Source organism: Bacillus rossius, chromosome 3 (assembly GCF_032445375.1).
Source record: "Bacillus rossius redtenbacheri isolate Brsri chromosome 3, Brsri_v3, whole genome shotgun sequence".
Taxonomy (NCBI): Eukaryota; Metazoa; Arthropoda; class Insecta; order Phasmatodea; family Bacillidae; genus Bacillus; species Bacillus rossius.
The window spans coordinates 113,963,816-113,982,378 of record NC_086332.1 but is presented as its reverse complement, the minus strand read 5'-3'; the positions used below and the strand labels follow the sequence as shown (position 1 = coordinate 113,982,378).

Sequence of the window (18,563 nt, the reverse complement as noted above, 5' to 3'; positions counted from 1 at the left end):
ACTGATTTTAAGGGGGATGGAGCACTGAAGTTGTGAATTTACCATTTCAGCATGGATAGTTTTAGAGAAGTGTAGTGAACATTTTTTGCTCTACATTCCATAAAACTTCACATGACTCATTTTTTAAATAATTACACATATAAAATAATCATTCAAAGGCTGCTGGGCTACTAATTACTAAAAAGTTGGGTTAAACTTACCGAAACGTTGTGTGTTGTGCATCCGCGTGAAAATGTGTCGTCCCTTTGTGTGTTGCTATTCGCAAGATCTAATCTGCGAATACTTCTAACCATCTGTCTCGTATGTTATGTTATATAAAATAATCATTAATGGTTACCTGCCTCTATGATGAAAATAATATAGATTAATTAAAATGCTAGAAGTCATTTATGTACGTAGGCTACATTTCTGCAACTTCATTCAGTGACCATTATAGGGATAAGAAATTGTCTATATATTGTTATGCCTTTTTTGTTTCAAATAACAAGTCATTTCTGTTGTTTTGCATTTCTAAAAGAAATAATTGTTTCAATTTTCAATTTCTCATGACAATAACAAAAAATATCCAACTGAACTTTTCTCACTGTTATTACTGTAAGTGGCATTTTCTTCGGCTGTTAATATTTCAGAGGAAGTTTGAAAGTAAAGACAAGATATAATTTTTTTATGTTGATTAGATTAGATAGCCTAATTTATTTTGGTCAGAAATGGTACAGTTTTGAATTTTCTTAAGTTATTTTATTTTACCCACACATTTTTCTTAATCAAAATTAATTTTGATGTAAGGAGAACATTCCTTAAATATTTAGCTAAACTATTAGTTATATTAAATTATTTTGTTTGAACTTAGTTAATTTCATGATTTAACATCAATTTCAGCATTATCAATTTGCATTTTTGTGTTACTTATATTAGTTTTATTTTTCTGTTATTTATATTTTATTTCTGTGTTATACCAATGCACAATGAATCCTGTCTCTATATATAGATGACTAGTAGTATTTGCTATGAGAAGTATTTTCGGAATATACTTTTCAAATCCTGGAAGAAAAAAAATAGTCCTATTGAAATTCAAGCAAGTTTTTTAATATAACTACAAAAAGGTTGGTATTCGTCATCAATGTTGAGCGGAGGATGCAAGCTGTAAATTGCTTGGTCTGACACTTGAAGTCATTCGTAAAGATTTTGCTTGTCGTTTGTGGGTAAGTTGCATATTTGAGTGCTCTCAAGGGTACTAAAGGTTTTGGCCTGCAGATAACATGCAACCATTAACTTATTCGTAAAATTACTGAAAAATTTAAGCACATTTGAAATCACTTCAATAATTTTATAAAGCCATTCATTACTTTACCACGTGGGCACCGCTGTTGGAGGCGAATCGTGGTGACCATGTTGGGATGGGTAACCTCAACTTCTAGTCAAAGCCTCGCCTTAACTGAAGAGGACCATGCCAGGCGTAACCCTGCCGCAGTGCATCCTCAATTGCATGTATGGGACCAGAAATGGTGGATTGGCTGAATCTGCGGGCAACAGCAGATGCGATTGAAACCTTTCTGGGGGGTTCGACTGCCCAGCCTCGGTGTCTTGGTTCCAAGGGGCCCATAGTGAATGGATCAGGCCTATGGTAATGGAAACGACCGAGAATGGCGCCGGCGTGTTCGGGGGCACCCAGCTTAAAAACAAAAGCTGTAAACTGCTTGGCTAGGTGCGATACGTTCCTCTAGTCCAGTGGTCTGGGGAGGTGCCGAGGTAACACCGAGCCCTCCAGCCCACGCACGGCTGGACTGTAAGGTCTAGCCAGGGCTTTCTGCGGTCGCCGCCGGATGAGTCGAGGCACGTCCGAACCTTAATCGGCTGTAAATCCGTTGGGCCGAGGTACGGCAGGTCGGAGAGTAGTCCGAGGAGACGAGGACATCCAGTGGAGTGATTCTGAAGAGTGGTGGTCGGTCAGCCAGTTGGTGAACGGTCTTATGTCGTATAGACACCAAGTTGGTAGTAGTACGGGAAGAATCCATCATGTTTGAATGGTGTCCCGCTGAGGTTTTCTCCAAGGCCCAGGATTCTGATTGGGTAGGACTCGTACTTGGTAGTGATGCTCCGATCGCTTGGAGCAGACTCCAAGGGTTCCCTAGCCTGATGCGGAGTCGACGTTGTGAGCGTCGACACAGCTCCGGTGCTAGCCTGGACAGCTAACAGAGGTTGGATAGGCCTCCACTGGACCACGGGTTCACTGGGTGTTTTGAGGGGTCCCAGTGTGATGTGGGAGATCGGGGTAGGCGCCAGCAGTGCTGATAAAGTCTAAGGGAAACTGACACAGCCAACTGTCTAGGCAGCTGAGTGAGGCAGGGGGCTGAGGTGATGACATCGTTCAATCTGGGGCTCTAACACCTTCCAGATCAAAGGGGGGAGTAATCCCTTGACAGCTCTGTCGTAATTTTACTTGTTCTGGAATTTAAAAAAAATTAATCTGTAAGCCACTCCCAATCTACCCTTCAAGGGCGCACATATGGGAGGACTGGTGGAGGATGCCGACCAAAAGGTTAAAACATAGCTGTCAGTCCATCAAGAGATGCCACACTTGATAGCGTCGATCCTATATCAATATTAGGTTCCTTTTTAGGATCAAACCTTATTAGTGAACTGAAACTTGTAAGTGAGTCTGAGTTTTTAAGGGCTCTTTTAAGTAAGTGCGGAGGAATGTATGTGCAAATGCTTACCGAGATTATTGTAAATTTTCTTATCAACGCGGTGTTTACATCACAGGTCCTGCATTTTGCTTATCCCGCTCGCATCATGGACGCATGCATTCACGATCTTATTAAACAGTTTCAGAAACCAAATTAGTCCCTAGATTCTCTAATCAATTCCGTTACAGCTTATGCGGAAGTGCTTGAACTTAATATAACTGAATCGCAAATTGTGCAAAAAAATTCTCAGTAAAGTCTCGCATATGTTGCTACAGCATTGTGCTATGTTGCCCGCCCCTACGACTATATATTAGTTATGTGAGTGTGGCAGTGAGGTTGAATACCGTTTGTCAGCCAGTAGTATGTAAATGGGGCTCCAGGCACAGGGTTCAGGGTGTGGTGCCTGTGGTGCCACCCGCCATCTTGGATTGTGACGTCACGGCAGTCATCTTGGATGACCTTGACCTTGAACTTTGACCTTGACCTTTTACCTTCAAAATTAGCCAAAATATAGCCAAAAATTGCCAAAATGTTCATTTTTTGGAAAAAAAAATCCCGCTAAATAAATCTCAAAAAATTCCACAATTCAAAATTTAGGATTTCGAAAACCTCAAAATACTTTTTGCCTTTGAAAGAACACAAATTCCTAAAAGAGGCTTAAGCATCCATGTCTAATGCCTCCGATTAGCATCTGATGTCATCTAGGATTATGACCGCCATCTTGGATTATGAAGTCATCGTTGCAATTTCCGTTACGGCCACCATCTTGAAAATCTGTAATTTTAAAGTTAGAAAATCGGGGAAAATTTTAAAATTTATAAAAAAAATAATTAATGAATTAATAATAAAAATTTAATAAAAATTATTCTTAAAAAATATAAAAAATGTACTCTTACGTCATAAAGATTGGAGTCCTCGGTTCAAACCCGGTGAGGGCAAAAAAAATTATGACGACAGATCCTTCCTCCATGGAAGCCGCTGGCAGAATGACCTCCCACCACTTATTTCAGGTGTATATATATATCGTCAGCAAGTATGACGTCATGTCTGCCATCTTGGAAATATTTATTTGTTATCCGATTTTAATGAAGAAAAGGTTTAATATTTATAAAATAAAAAATTAAAATTTAATAAAATATCTTAAAAAAAAGTTGAACGATTCGTTAAGACCGCCATCTTGAAAATCCATAATTTCAATGCGAGAAATTCCGGAAAATCCCAAAAATTATTTTTAAAATTGCCCACTTCAAATGGTTACTTATTTAAACGATTTCGGTTCACGGTTCGATTTCCGGCGAGAGTAAACCAGTAATTTAATAATGTATTTTAAAATTATCAATAAAAAGTAATAAAAACATCTTATGGCACACCCAACATTTAGAAATATGTCACCATTGTATCAATTATCGTTATGTATGCCATATTGAAAATCTTCATTTATTATCCCATTTTAATAAAGTAAAGTTCAAATGCATCAAAAAAATTACATATTTGAATACTGATTGATTATATCAATTCCTGTCCTTGGTGCGAAACCGGTAAGATCAAAAAATAAAAAACAACACATTCTTCCTCCACGGAAGCATCCTAGACTGACCTCTCACCACCAATACCAAGATATATATAGTCAACTGGTATGACATCATGTCCGCAACCTTGTCTTCGTCCGCTGGAGGCCACCATCTTGTTTTCTTCTGCTAGAGTGTGCTGGCGACATGTTAGTAATATTTTCTGTTCACCATACCTTTGACCTTGACCTTGGCGGCCATCTTTGATCCACCATATTGGATGACGTTATCGCCGCCACATTGAACTTTTAACTTTTACTTGAAATTTGACATTAACCTTGATATTTTACCTTGACATTAAAAATTGATAATGACCTTGAAATTTGACCATGACCTTGAACTTTGACCTTGACCTTCAAATTTGACCTTGACCTTAGAATTTGACCATGACCTTGAAAGTAAAAGAACTAATTATTATTTACCAGCAAGCAGCATGTGGCGTCATCTGTTGACATGAACTGGGACCACTTACAACAGGCTATTTTGCATGAGATAAATTAACTCTCACCACTGAATGGTGCTATTGTAGTCAGTAAGAGTCATGTAGTCTCTTAGCCACGTAAACTTGTGTCCTAGATGCCTCGTAGTCCTGTTACCACACAATCACGTAACCTTGTGTTCTGAAAGCTCGTAGTCCTGAAGCCTCGCAGTCTCGTAACTTGTAGACCTGTAATCGTGTAGGTTCGTAACCTCATGGCTCGTAGTCGCGTAACATTGTAGACTCGCCGTCTCGAAACCTTATGAGTTGTAGTCGCGTTGTCTTGATGCCTTGGAGCCTCGTAGACTTGTAGCTACGTAACAAAGTAGCCTTGTAACCTTATAACATAATGCTGCTGGAGCAGTTGGAGTCAAAGAGAAAATTCCGCTGAAGACAGATGCAGCAATTGGAGCCATTTAGACTTGTACCTGCGTAGTCAAGTACTCATGTAGATGTGCAGTCCTGTAGTCTCGTATCTTCGTAGACTCCTAGTTTTGTAGTCAAATAGCGCTAGGTCTAAGACTATTTGGATTCAAATTCTTTTGACGTCATTGATTGTTGGAGCCAAAGACTGATCAAGCAAATGACTGATGGAGCCAAACGACTGTTGGATTCATAGACTAATGGAGCCAATGACTATTGGAGGCAATGATTTTTGGAACAAAAAAAACTGTTGGATTCATAGACCGTTGGAGACATTATATCCTAAATTAACATTAGCGATCGCATCCTACCGAGTTGAAAGTACGTGAGAATGCACCTCATGTTCGTTAAATGCGCTTCCGTTATCAAGAATTTCCGCCTAAATGTGCTTCCTTTTCATTAAATGGTTGACCTACGTGAACGTTGCATATTCATTGCGTGAACACTGCGTAAATTGCGTGTACATTGCGTGTATTGTGCGTCAAATGTTTGAAAATTGCGTGGTACTTCCATCCGTTTACGTTGTATACTGTGTGTACTGTGTGTTCATTCCGTTTACTGTGTGTACTGTGCGTACTGTGTGTACATTGCGTACATTGCGTGTTGGAGTTTTGGAGCTTTGGAGCTGTTGGAGCTTTGGAGCTTTGGAGCATTGGAGATTTTGGAACTTTGGAGCATTTGGAGCTGTTGGAGCTTTGGAGCATTTGGAGCTGTTGGAGTATTAAAGCTTTTGGAGCATTTGGAGCTGTTGAAGCATTTGGAGCTTGATAGCTGTTGGATCATTTGAAGCTTTGGAGCTGTTGGAGCATTTGGAGATTTAGAGCTTTTGGAGCTTTGGAGCATTTGGAGGTGTTGGAGCTTTGGAGATTTAAAGCTGTTGGTGTTTTGGAGCTTTGGAGCCAAAAGACTGTTGGAGTCATAGACTGATGGAGCCAATGACTATTGGAAATTTGGAGATGTTGGAGCTATGGAGCTGTTGGAGCTTTGGAGCAATGGAGCTGTTGAAGCATTTGGAGCCAAAGTCATTTTTATTTTTCTTGGCGGTATTAGGCAGAATATTATAAATCAGCTTACTGATGATGTAGCAACAAACATTCCTTAAAAAATATAACATGTGGCTTAAATCTATATATGGAAATGCATATATGTTTGATGACAAAGTGAAGAAGTGTGCATTCAAGACATCGGCTGCATTAATTTACAGTTCTGACGTCGTGAAGCAGAATGTTAAACATGGTGTCCAGAAACTCTGTCAAAAAGTGGAGGACTATGTCAGTAAACGTTCTGGCTGGTCTTTGTCTGGAGCTAAGAATTAGTCATTTCACAGGTATGTAGACCTAAATGTATATAAGATTGCTAACCTTCGTAGGGTGATCCTATAGTAGAATAGAAATTAAGTAATAAATATTATGTTTGTAAGAGAAATTGCTGTGTTTTATTTCTCGAACCTACAACTATTTTGCTAAATTTATGTTATATTCAATTAGTTCTATATCGACCAGGGATCGAACCAAGTTTCGAATCAATCATTATTTTAATGGGTGAATTTTTGATGAATTTTGGATTTGTCCCGAATCTCTAGCTAAATAATTACACGATTCCCAGATGGCGCCCAAGTATCCAGATGACGGACACATCAGTAACAATAAATGATTACTGCAATCCAGCGGGTAAAACTTAAACAAGTATGATAGTAATGCAATCTATAAGACGCGTACACACACAATATGGTGTCCTCCAGCAGACGAAATCAAGATGGTGGCAATGTCCTCTAGCAGGTGGTAGCTACTGGTAGCATGTACTGAAAACAAGATTTCGGACCAATAATGGTCGTCAATATCAAAGTCAAATTCAAGGTCAAAGTTAGATTTCAAGGTCAAGGTAAAATTTGAAGGCCAAGGTTAAAGTTCAAGGTCAAGGTTTATTTTCAAGGTCAAATTTCAAGGTCATGGTCAAATTTTAAGGTTAAGGTCAAATTTTAAAGTCAAAGTTAAATTACAAGGTCAATGTCAAATTTCAAGGCCAAGGTCAAAGTTCAAGTTCATGGTCAAAAACCAAGGTCATTATCAAATTTTATGTTCAAGGTAAAATATCAAGGTCAAGGTCAAATTTCAAGTACAATTTCAAAGTTCAATGTGGCGGCGATGAAGACATCCAAGATGGCGGATCCAAGATGGCCGCCAAGGTCAAGGTCAAAGGTATGGTGAACAGAAATATATTACTAAAATGTCGTCAGCACACTATAGCAGACGAAAACAAGATGGCGGCCTCCAGTGGACGAAGACAAGGTGGCGGACATGATGTCATACCAGTTGACGATATATACCTTGGTATTGGTGGTGAGAGGTCAGTCTAGGTGGCTTCCGTGGAGGTAGGATCTGTCGTTTTTTTTTTCATTTTTTGCTGTTAGCGGTTACGAACCAAGGACGGGAATCGATATAAAAAACAGTATTCTAATAAGTTAATTTTTTGATGAATTTTGAACTTTATTTCATTAAAATCGGATAATAAATAAAGATGTTCAAGATGGCGTCCATAACGATAATTGATACAGTAGTGACATAATTGAAAATGTTTGGTTGTTTCAAGATATTTTTTTACTTTTTATTGATAATTTTTTTAATACATTAATAAATTACTGGTTTACTCTCGCCGGAAATCGAACTGAGGACCGAAATCGTTTAAACAACTAAACATTTGAAGTAGGCGATTATATAATTTTTTTGGGGATTTTTTTAGTAATTTCTAGCATTGAAATTACGGACTTTCAAGATGATGGCTGTAACGATAATTGCAACAGTTACGTCTTAGTACAAGGATGCGGTTCTGTCTCGAACAGGTGATACTATTATAGCTTTAAATTAAAAAAAAAACTTACAAGTTCGAATATGCATGTTATTTTTATATAAACCTTATTTAATTCTCAGTCTGGTAACTGTCTCGATGGTCGTGCGGTTAAAGGCGTATGTTTTTCAACCTAAAGATCAGAGCGGCAATGTTTCGAATCACAGCACTTCCAATGTATTTTGTATAAAAATTTTAATTTAATATGTCGATAAGTACCATAATAGCTCTGGTAGGTAATGGAAAATTGACCTTATGTGATGAGACAGAGTGACGCTGGCGCTCTCTAGGAACAAACAGCAGAAACAAAGCCGGCGGTATCCAAGATGGCGTCCTCCAGTAGAACAGAAAAAAATCAATATGGCGGTTGTGACGAAAATTTCATCAAGAGTGAGTGGGCGCACGATTTATAGATGGTGGATCCAAGATGGCCACTAATGTCAAGGTCAAAGTTTCAGGTCATAGTCATAGGTCAAGGTCATTCAAGATGGCCACAGTGACGTCATCGAAGATGTGGCTTCCAAGGCAGCAGAAACCGCCACAAACCACACCTAGAACCCAGTCCCCGGAGCCCCATTCGTATACTACTGGATGAAAATAAAAGACTTCGAACAAGAAAGAAATGACCCTATGGCCGTTGGCGCACAGCTGTTGACAGTTTGTGCGCGCGGGTCGACGTGCGGCGCTCCGCGTGTTTGCCGGGGACACGCGAGTGTGTTACGTGATTACGTGATGCCACACATTACGTTTGTAAACCTGTGCCGTCAGGATTTTTTGCTACAAGAGGTCCGAGGTGTTTGTGGCGGGAGAAAGGCTGTATTTTTCAAGATTTGTGCATTAATTGGAGTGAATGGCATTTCTCCTGCCAAACCTCGTGCAAACTGTGTGCGAAATTTTGGTTTTGCGCGCAGTAAGGAGGTAACTTCGTCTTACGTGAGTTTCCATAATGACAGACGCCCTGCCGTAGGAAATCAAACATCTGTTAAACTTCGTGAAATTTACTGTTGTATCTAACTCCCCTTCTTGACTCGGTGCACTGGTATTTCAAACATCGCAAGTCTACAAATTAACTGGAGTGTGGCTGCTGTAAAATTAAATGTATCTACTTGGTGTAGTTACCTTTTAATGTAACTATACATAGAAAAGTCCTTAGAACTCTGTACGAGACATGTCCGCAGACTACAGCATTTGTTTTTTGCGTATTTTTAAAGTGGTTCCAAGCACACGCAATCAACTGGAGATATGAAATATTTTTAAAATATATAATGCCTATTTATTAATATTTTTCATATGATGTTATAAGTACCCATAGAGTCATTGTAAATATTGTTAGTTCGTTTTAATGAAAATTGTGAAATTTTTAGAGTAATTTTTTATGCTGTGTTTAATTTTATATTATATTTATAAGGTATTAGTTAGTCCTGTGCCATATTACCAATTAACGCCTATGTATTTGTTTTGCTTCGTGAGATATACCATTTGATTTTTAATGTTTCCATTAAATTTGGCTAAATTATGTTTCAGTTTTTCTTTCAGCTACTCCTATCGGCCATTCAGTTTTTTTTCCGCAATAATTTCAGGTTAAAAGCTTTTTTTTTTTTGTTTTTACCTACAGCCCTGTTAGTGCGAGAGCAGGTAAGGAAGACTTGCGCCGCGCATGTTCGACGCTGCTCCGAGTGGGAGGGGGGAGGGGTGGTCTCTCCCCTGAGTCGGGGAGGTGACCTGGAGTAAGAACTGGAACACGAAGACTCAGGCCTCACCGACTTTGTGGCAGCCGGGTCGCTCCCAGGCGTCTCTGCTGCTCGCCGCCGCAGCCACGCACAGCAGCACTGTCGCCGCCACCGCCAGAGCGCAGCAGTGCAGCCGACAACAGGACAGCATCCTGGTCTCTGTGGCTCGGCGCCTGGAACAAGTTCAGTTGGCCTTCAGGACTCACTCATCCGCATCTACGACACTTGTGTTCGCGCCTTCCTGAGATACCGACACTGTGGCAATAATAACTGCTGGTCCAAATGTTCTGTTGAAGGTTGGAGAGCGTGTCAATGTTGACCAAAAAGTTTGTTTTGCACACGGCATTCATTTAGCCGTTTGCGATATGTTGTATTAAAAAGTACCTGACACTGTGCAAATCAATGTTGATTCAGATGATGATGAAGATATTGAATCAGGAGTAGATATTGAAACAGGTAATTTACGGGATTTGACGAATGACCGGAATATTAAAGACGTAATAAAAAAAGTTTCTTAAGTGGCTCTTAAGTAGTATGTAAATGTATTTCCTGAAACAGGATTCAGGATGTGGTTGTGGTGTCGGTGTCCGCCATCTTGGATTGTGACGTCACGGCGGCCATCTTGGATGACCTTGACCTTGACCTTTGACCTTGACCTTAAATTTGATCCTCAAAACTTGCCAAAATTGGGCAAAAATTGCCCAAAATTCCTCAAAAATCGCCAAAATTTCAATTTTGGTGGAAAAAAATTCCGCCAAAATATCTCAAATAATTCCACAAATTAAAAATTTCCAGTTTCGATGCAAAAATTCCCGTTTTCAGACCTTAAAAATCCCAGCGGCTGAAAATTCCTAAAACTGGCTTAAAACCCCTAAGAGATAGCCGCTTATAAGCCATTTCTAAAAATAAGGATACCATGACCGCCATTTTGGATTATGTCGTCACCGTTGCAATTTTCGTTACGGTCGCCATCTTTAACTTTTTTATTTATTATCCGATTTTAATGAAATTTTTTTTAATTTATAAAAAAATTCACTTAATAAAATTAAATAAAATTTTAATAAAAAACAAACATTTACGACACGGAGCTCTGAGTCCGCGGTTCGAACCCGGTGCGTGCAAAAAAAAATGGCGACTGATCCTTCCCCCGTGGTGGCTGCTGACAGACTGACCCCCGACACTTATGTCAAAGTATATATCGTCACCTAGTATGACGTCATGGTCGCCATCTTGAAAATCCGTAATTCTTATAATAAAAAATCGAGAAAAATTTTAAAAATCATTAAAAAATTATTTAATGGAATTGATTAATAAAAAATCTTAAAAACCACTGTTGCACTTATCGTTATGGTCGCCATCTTGGATTATATAAATGTTGCATGTTTCGATACGTCCTGCCATCCTGGTTGAGTACGATGCTATCATTACACTTTACATTAAGACCACCATATTAGATCCTAATAATGTTGCAAATATTGTTATGGTCGCCATATTTAAAATATTTATTTATTATCAGATTTTAATGAAAAACATTCCAAAATTCATCAAAAAAAATTTACTCAATCAAGCAATGAGTGGTTCGAGACTTGATACGATCCCTGGTCGATACAAATCAACTTTAATTTTAAAATATACCACAAAAGTGACAGGTTCGAGAAAATAAAAAACACCGCAAGTTCTTTTAAAAAAAAAAAAAACAATTTTATTACACAATTTCTATCCTACTACAGGATCACTTGCGAAAGCCATCAATCTTTTAAATATTTAGCCCTGCATAGGCGTGAAATGACTAATTCTTAGCTCCAATCGGTTTATACTAGACAGAGACAAACCAGAACCTTTACAGACATAGTCCTCCTCTTCTTGACAGATTTTCTGGATACCGTTTTTAACAGTTTGCTTCACATCGTCAGAACTGTAAATTACTGCAGCAGATGTCTTGAATGCATACTTCTTCACTTTGTCATCGAACGGATATGGCTTTCCATATAAACAGTCCAACCACAAGTTATACTTCAAAGGTCCGTTTGTTGCTACGTCATCAGTAAGCTGATTGATTATATTCTGTCTGATATCGTCAAGAAAATTACAAGTGTCCTTCGTCTCACTAAACGTATTTAGATAATAGTAGTCTTTCAACGTTCCACGAAATGCAGACTGCGCCAAGTAGAAGCCATTATCGATCACTTATAATGCTCCGAACACAGTCTTAGGTTTAGTTCCATGTTCAGACGTCATAACGATCGGTTGATGGACATCTGTTTTTTTTTGGTTGTACGCTTTCGTGTCTCCAATCTAAAGCGAGGAGTCGAAATGTCGGCAGGTAGTTTAGCAGTAGGAGCACAAACTCCACCTTTACATTTTTTCGCATGATGTCGCAAACTGTCAATTCGAGTAAACAATTTAAGGCACTCATCACAGCGAAACTTCATGCGAGAAGGATTCTTCGTGCATTTGCTCCGCTCATGTCTTCGTGCATCATGGGAAAATGCGAACGACGTATCACAGTAGCTGCAAGGATACCGTGGTGATGAAGACGATCCTTTCAGACCTGATCCAGATACAGGCGTTGCAACAGTAGTACCATTTCCAGGCATACTCTTATGCACATCGATGCATCGTTGTTGCACCGAAACCTTTACTTTCTGCCGCACAGCAGGACCTTTGCATGCCTTCATGTGCGTTTTGATATTATCTTTTCTGGAAAACTGCTTATGACATTTCTCACAAACAAACATTTTACGATATAGGTTCTTGGCGCATTCGCTCCTCTCGTGTCGCCGAGCATTGCTGTTGTTTGAGAAAATCTTGTCGCAGTAACAGCACCGATGTTCGCTAGTTGTCAAATCAGCATCCAATGAAGTCTCCATCGAGGTCGTATCGTCGATCGTCGTGGTTTCCTGCACATCCAGCTCTGTAGTCATTAAGCTATCTTCTGCTGGTGGTATCACATCTGTTGAAATCTCCTCCAATGTTGACGTCGTCGTCGTTGTTGCCAACGGGATCTGCTCCACCATTGTCGTCGCTGACGTCAAGGTTCCCGTAGACGATGGTACAACGTCCATCGAGTTCGACGTTAAAGTCGTTAAAGATACCATTGAGTTCTCAAGAATAGGTAATTACGCGACTTATGCACCAGATGAAATAATCTAGGTGATCCTTACACCGTCGACGACAGTAACAAACTAAGCGACCTGCTGTCTAGGACTCGCTTATATACATGCACCGGATGGAATAATACGCAAGTCAAATCAACAACAATTTACTATAATACTAGAGTCAAAACAACATTAAAAATAGAAGCACCATCAACAAAAAGGAAGCACATTTGGAAGCACCGACAACGAAAAGGCAGCACATTTGGAAGCACCGACAACGAAAAGACAGCACATTTGGAAGTACCGACAACGAAAAGACAGCACATTTGGAAGTACTGTCAACGAAAAGGCAGCACATTTAGAAGCACCGACAACGAAAAGGCAGCACATTTGGAAGCACCGACAACGAAAAGGCGGCACATTTGAAAGCACCGACAACGAATAGACAGCACATTTGGAAGCACCGACAACGAAAAGGCAGCACATTTGGAAGCACCGACAACGAAAAGGCAGCACATTTGGAAGCACCAACAACGAAAAGGCAGCACATTTGGAAGCACCGACAACGAAAAGGCAGCACATTTGGAAGCACCGACAACGAAAATACAGCACATTTGGAAGTACCGACAAAGAAAAGACAGCACATTTGGAAGTACCGTCAACGAAAAGGCAGCACATTTGGAAGCACCGACAACGAAAAGGCAGCACATTTGGAAACACCGACAACGAAAAGGCAGCACATTTGGAAGCACCGACAACGAAAAGGCAGCACATTTGGAAGCACCGTCAACGAAAAGGCAGCACATTTGGAAGCACCGACAACTAAAAGGCAGAACATTTGGAAGCACTGACAACGAAAAGGCAGCACATTTGGTAGCACCGACAACGAAAAGGCAGCACATTTGGAAGCACTTACAACGAAAAGGCAGCACTTTTGGAAGCACCGCCAACGAAAAAGGCAGCAGATTTTGGATGCACCATCATAAAGGCAGCACATTTTGGAAGCACCATCGAATAAGGAAGCACATTTGGAAGCTCCATCAACAAAAAAGGCAAAAAGGAAGCACGAGTTGCGAGATCTAAGTCTTAATTAGAAATCAGAATACAAGAAAATAAAACTTTAAATTTTTATAATTTAAATTATTTCTTTTATTTCTTTACATTATACAAAAGCAAGTAAAACAAGCCATTATTGTATGTAGCCAGCTTTCCTCAGTTCCTTGAGTATGAAGGATATTTCTTTGATGCACGAATAGTTTCCTGCACAAAGCAAACCATGTAGAAGTCTTAGCCGGTCAACCAATATGTTTGGATCTTTCCATGATGTGTAATCATTCTCTTCTACCACCATCTTCCTTGCACGTTTATAATAAATATTATCATCTCTGGTGTCTTCCGTTTTACCACCAACCTCAGGGTAGCTTTCATTTTTGAGACGGTGATCATCACAAGCTTGATCAGATTTATTTAATATATCACGTCGTTTCCATCGTTACGGTCTCAGGACACCACCACATTCTTCGATCTTGTCAGCTTTAGGTGCTTCATCATAGTCTATGTCTTTGTCAACAGCCTCAGAGTCACTGTAACAATCACCGTAGAAGGTATCGTCTTCACCCAATTTACTGTAAGAATTCGACGTTGATGATGTTGAAGTGTCTTCATCGTCTTCATGCTTCCTTTTTAGGAGTCCATCATTTCTACAAAGTAGAAAAGATCTACTTGAATTCGGCTGGAATATATTCTCACTTTTCACGTTAAGAATTCTTCCACTGTCTTCATTCTTCCATAAATCATCAACCTCCTTCAATTTAAGTTCTTTGTCGAGATCGGAAGAGCCAGGAAAATTATTGTCGTAATGTAGATCACTCTTCCTTAGTCTAGTAGATTCATCGTTGTCCTCTAGCTTGTACGCAGGCTTGGCGTTACAAGTTCTGCCATGTCTTTTTAAGCTCTCTCTCCGCGTAAACGACTTGCTACATCGAACACAACTTATCATATTGCGTAGTGGATTTTTAACACAGTCATTCTTCTTGTGTTGTCTTTTATTCTTTCTCAAGATAAACTATTTTCTGCAAAACTCACACCTATGTTCTTTCGATACAGCGTCAGATCCTAAATCGGAATTCATATTAGTTACCGAGACTAATGCCAGATGCAAACTAAGAGTTTTAAATTAATAACCATTACTTAAATACAATTTTTTAAATATTTCGTCAGCGAGATTTAATTTATCTTATGCAACGGTACTTAGTGCAACTAGTTCCGCTTTTCAACATCAGATGACGTCACGTATTGCTTTCAGGTAAATAATATTTATTTCTTTTATGCAGTATGCGGGATGCTCACTATCGATCGCATAAGAAGGATAGCTACGATAGTCTCCAAGGAGCTTCCTGCTAGTGCTTCTCAGATTTCTCATGGTCCGCCATCTTGGATTGTGACGTCACGGTGGCCATAATGGATGAGTGCGACCTTGAATTTGACCGAAACCGCAGGAATGATCGCAAACACACGGATTAACCATCAAAATATTAACAAGAATAATCGGGAGCACACGGAGAAAACCACCATAATACTGACAAAAATAATCAGAAGCACACGGAGAAAAACGGCACAAATTTCAGGGGAAAAAAATAATTTTAAAATAAAAATAAATTAACAAAAAATAAAAAAATACATAAATATATTCTGCTAGCTTGTGAACTTCTCATTGTTGAACAAAGATAGAGTTCTATTACAAGCCAGAATTTTATGTATTTTTTTATTTTATTTTTTATTTTTTGTTAATTTATTTTTATTTTTAAATTATTTTTTTCCCCTGAAATTTGTGCCGTTTTTCTCCGTGTGCTTCTGATTATTTTTGTCAGTATTATGGTGGTTTTCTCCGTGTGCTCCCGATTATTCTTGTTAATATTTTGATGGTTAATCCGTGTGTTTGCGATCATTCCTGCGGTTTCGGTCAAATTCAAGGTCGCACTCATCCATTATGGCCACCGTGACATTACAATCCAAGATGGCGGACCGTGAGAAATCTGAGAAGCACTAGCAGGAAGCTCCTTGGAGACTATCGTACCTATCCTTCTTATGCGATCGATTGTGAGCATCCCGCATACTGCATAAAAGAAATAAATATTATTTACCTGAAAGCAATACGTGACGTCATCTGATGTTGAAAAGCGGAACTAGTTGCACCAAGTACCGTTGCACAAGATAAATTAAATCTAGCTGATGAAATATTTAAAAAATTGTATTTAAGTAATGGTTATTAATTTAAAACTCTTAGTTTGCATCTGGCATTAGTCTCGGTAACTAATATGAATTCCGATTTAGGATCTGACGCTGTATCGAAAGAACATATTTGTGAGTTTTGCAGCGAAGAGTTTATCTTGAGAAAGAATAAAAGACAACACAAGAAGAATGACTGTGTTAAAAATCCACTACGCAATATGATAAGTTGTGTTCAATGTAGCAAGTCGTTTACGCGGAGAGAGAGCTTAAAAAGACATGGCAGAACTTGTAACGCCAAGCCTGCGTACAAGCTAGAGGACAACGATGAATCTAGTAGACTAAGGAAGAGTGATCTACATTACGACAATAATTTTCCTAACTCTTCCGATCTCGACAAAGAACTTAAATTGAAGGAGGTTGATGATTTATGGAAGAATGAAGACAGTGGAAGAATTCTTAACGTGAAAAGTGAGAATATATTCCAGCCGAATTCAAGTAGATCTTTTCTACTTTGTAGAAATGATGGACTCCTAAAAAGGAAGCATGAAGACGATGAAGACACTTCAACATCATCAACGTCGAATTCTTACAGTAAATTGGGTGAAGACGATACCTTCTACGGTGATTATTACAGTGACTCTGAGGCTGTTGACAAAGACATAGACTATGATGAAGCACCTAAAGCTGACAAGATCGAAGAATGTGGTGGTGTCCTGAGACCGTAACGATGGAAACGACGTGATATATTAAATAAATCTGATCAAGCTTGTGATGATCACCGTCTCAAAAATGAAAGTTACCCTGAGGTTGGTGGTAAAACGGAAGACACCAGAGATGATAATATTTATTATAAACGTGCAAGGTAGATGGTGGTAGAAGAGAATGATTACACATCATGGAAAGATCCAAACATATTGGTTGACCGGCTAAGACTTCTACATGGTTTGCTTTGTGCAGGAAACTATTCGTGCATCAAAGAAATATCCTTCATACTCAAGGAACTGAGGAAAGCTGGCTACAACCAATAATGGCTTGTTTTACTTGCTTTTGTATAATGTAAAGAAATAAAAGAAATAATTTAAATTATAAAAATTTAAAGTTTTATTTTCTTGTATTCTGATTTCTAATTAAGACTTAGATCTCGCAACTCGTGCTTCCTTTTTGCCTTTTTTGTTGATGGAGCTTCCAAATGTGCTTCCTTATTCGACGGTGCTTCCAAAATGTGCTTCCTTATTCGATGGTGCTTCCAAAATGTGCTGCCTTTATGATGGTGCATCCAAAATCTGCTGCCTTTTTCGTTGGCGGTGCTTCCAAAAGTGCTGCCTTTTCGTTGTCGGTGCTTCCAAATGTGCTGCCTTTTCGTTGTCGGTTCTTCCAAATGTGCTGCATTTTCGTTGTCGGTGCTTCCAAATGTGCTGCCTTTTCGTTGTCGGTGCTTCCAAATGAGCTGCCTTTTCGTTGTCGGTGCATCCAAATGTGCTGCCTTTTCGTTGACGGTGCTTCCAAATGTGCTGTCTTTTCGTTGTCGGTGCTTCCAAATGTGCTGCCTTTTCGCTGTCGGTGCTTCCAAATGTGCTGTCTTTTCGTTGTCGGTGCTTCAAATGTGCTTCCTTTTTGTTGATGGTGCTTCTATTTTCAATGTTGTTTTGACTCTAGTATTTTAGTAAATTGTTCTTCATTTGACTTGCGTATTATTCCATCCGGTGCATGTATATAAGCGGTCCTAGACAGCAGGTCGCTCAGTTTGTTACTGTCGTCGACGGTGTAAGGATCACCTAGATTATTTCATCTGGTGCATAAGTCGCGTAATTACCTGTTCTTGAGAACTCAATGGTATCTTTACCGACTTTAACGTCGAACTCGATGGACGTTGTACCATCGTCTACGGGAACCTTGACGTCAGCGACGACAATGGTGGAGCAGATCCCGTTGGCATCAACGACGACGACGTCAACATTGGAGGAGATTTCAACAGATGTGATACCACCAGCAGAAGATAGCTTAATGACTACAGAGCTGGATGTGCAGGAAACCACGACGATCGACGATACGACCTCGATGGAGACTTCAATGGATGCTGATTTGACAACTACCGAACATCGGTGCTGTTACTGCGACAAGATTTTCTCAAACAACAGCAATGCTCGGCGACACGATAGGAGCGAATGCGCCAAGAACCTATATCGTAAAATGTTTGTTTGTGAGAAATGTCATAAGCAGTTTGTCAGAAAAGATAATATGAAAACGCACATGAAGGCATGTAAAGGTCCTGCTGTGCAGCATAAAGTAAAGGTTTCGGCGCAACAACGATTCATCGATGTGCATAAGAGTATGCCTGGAAATGGTTCTACTGTTGCAACGCCTGTATCTGGATCAGGTCTGAAAGGATCGTCTTCATCACCACGGTATCCTTGCAGCTACTGTGATACGTCGTTCGCATTTTCCCATGATGCACGAAGACATGAGCGGAGCAAATGCACGAAGAATCCTTCTCGCATGAAGTT

The 18,563-nt window shown here is 39.5% G+C and overlaps 1 protein-coding gene across 1 annotated transcript in view; it reads right to left on the bottom strand.

The window, feature by feature from the left end:
* LOC134531490 (thyrostimulin alpha-2 subunit) overlaps positions 1-18,563 on the bottom strand; it is a 111,605-nt gene that overhangs the window by 28,131 nt on the left and 64,911 nt on the right. Inside the window, exon 2 of the mRNA XM_063367199.1 lies at positions 9,761-9,903. Within this exon, the coding sequence (XP_063223269.1) occupies positions 9,761-9,881 (121 nt within the window). The 5' untranslated portion in view covers positions 9,882-9,903. The remainder of the gene's footprint in view (positions 1-9,760; positions 9,904-18,563) is intronic.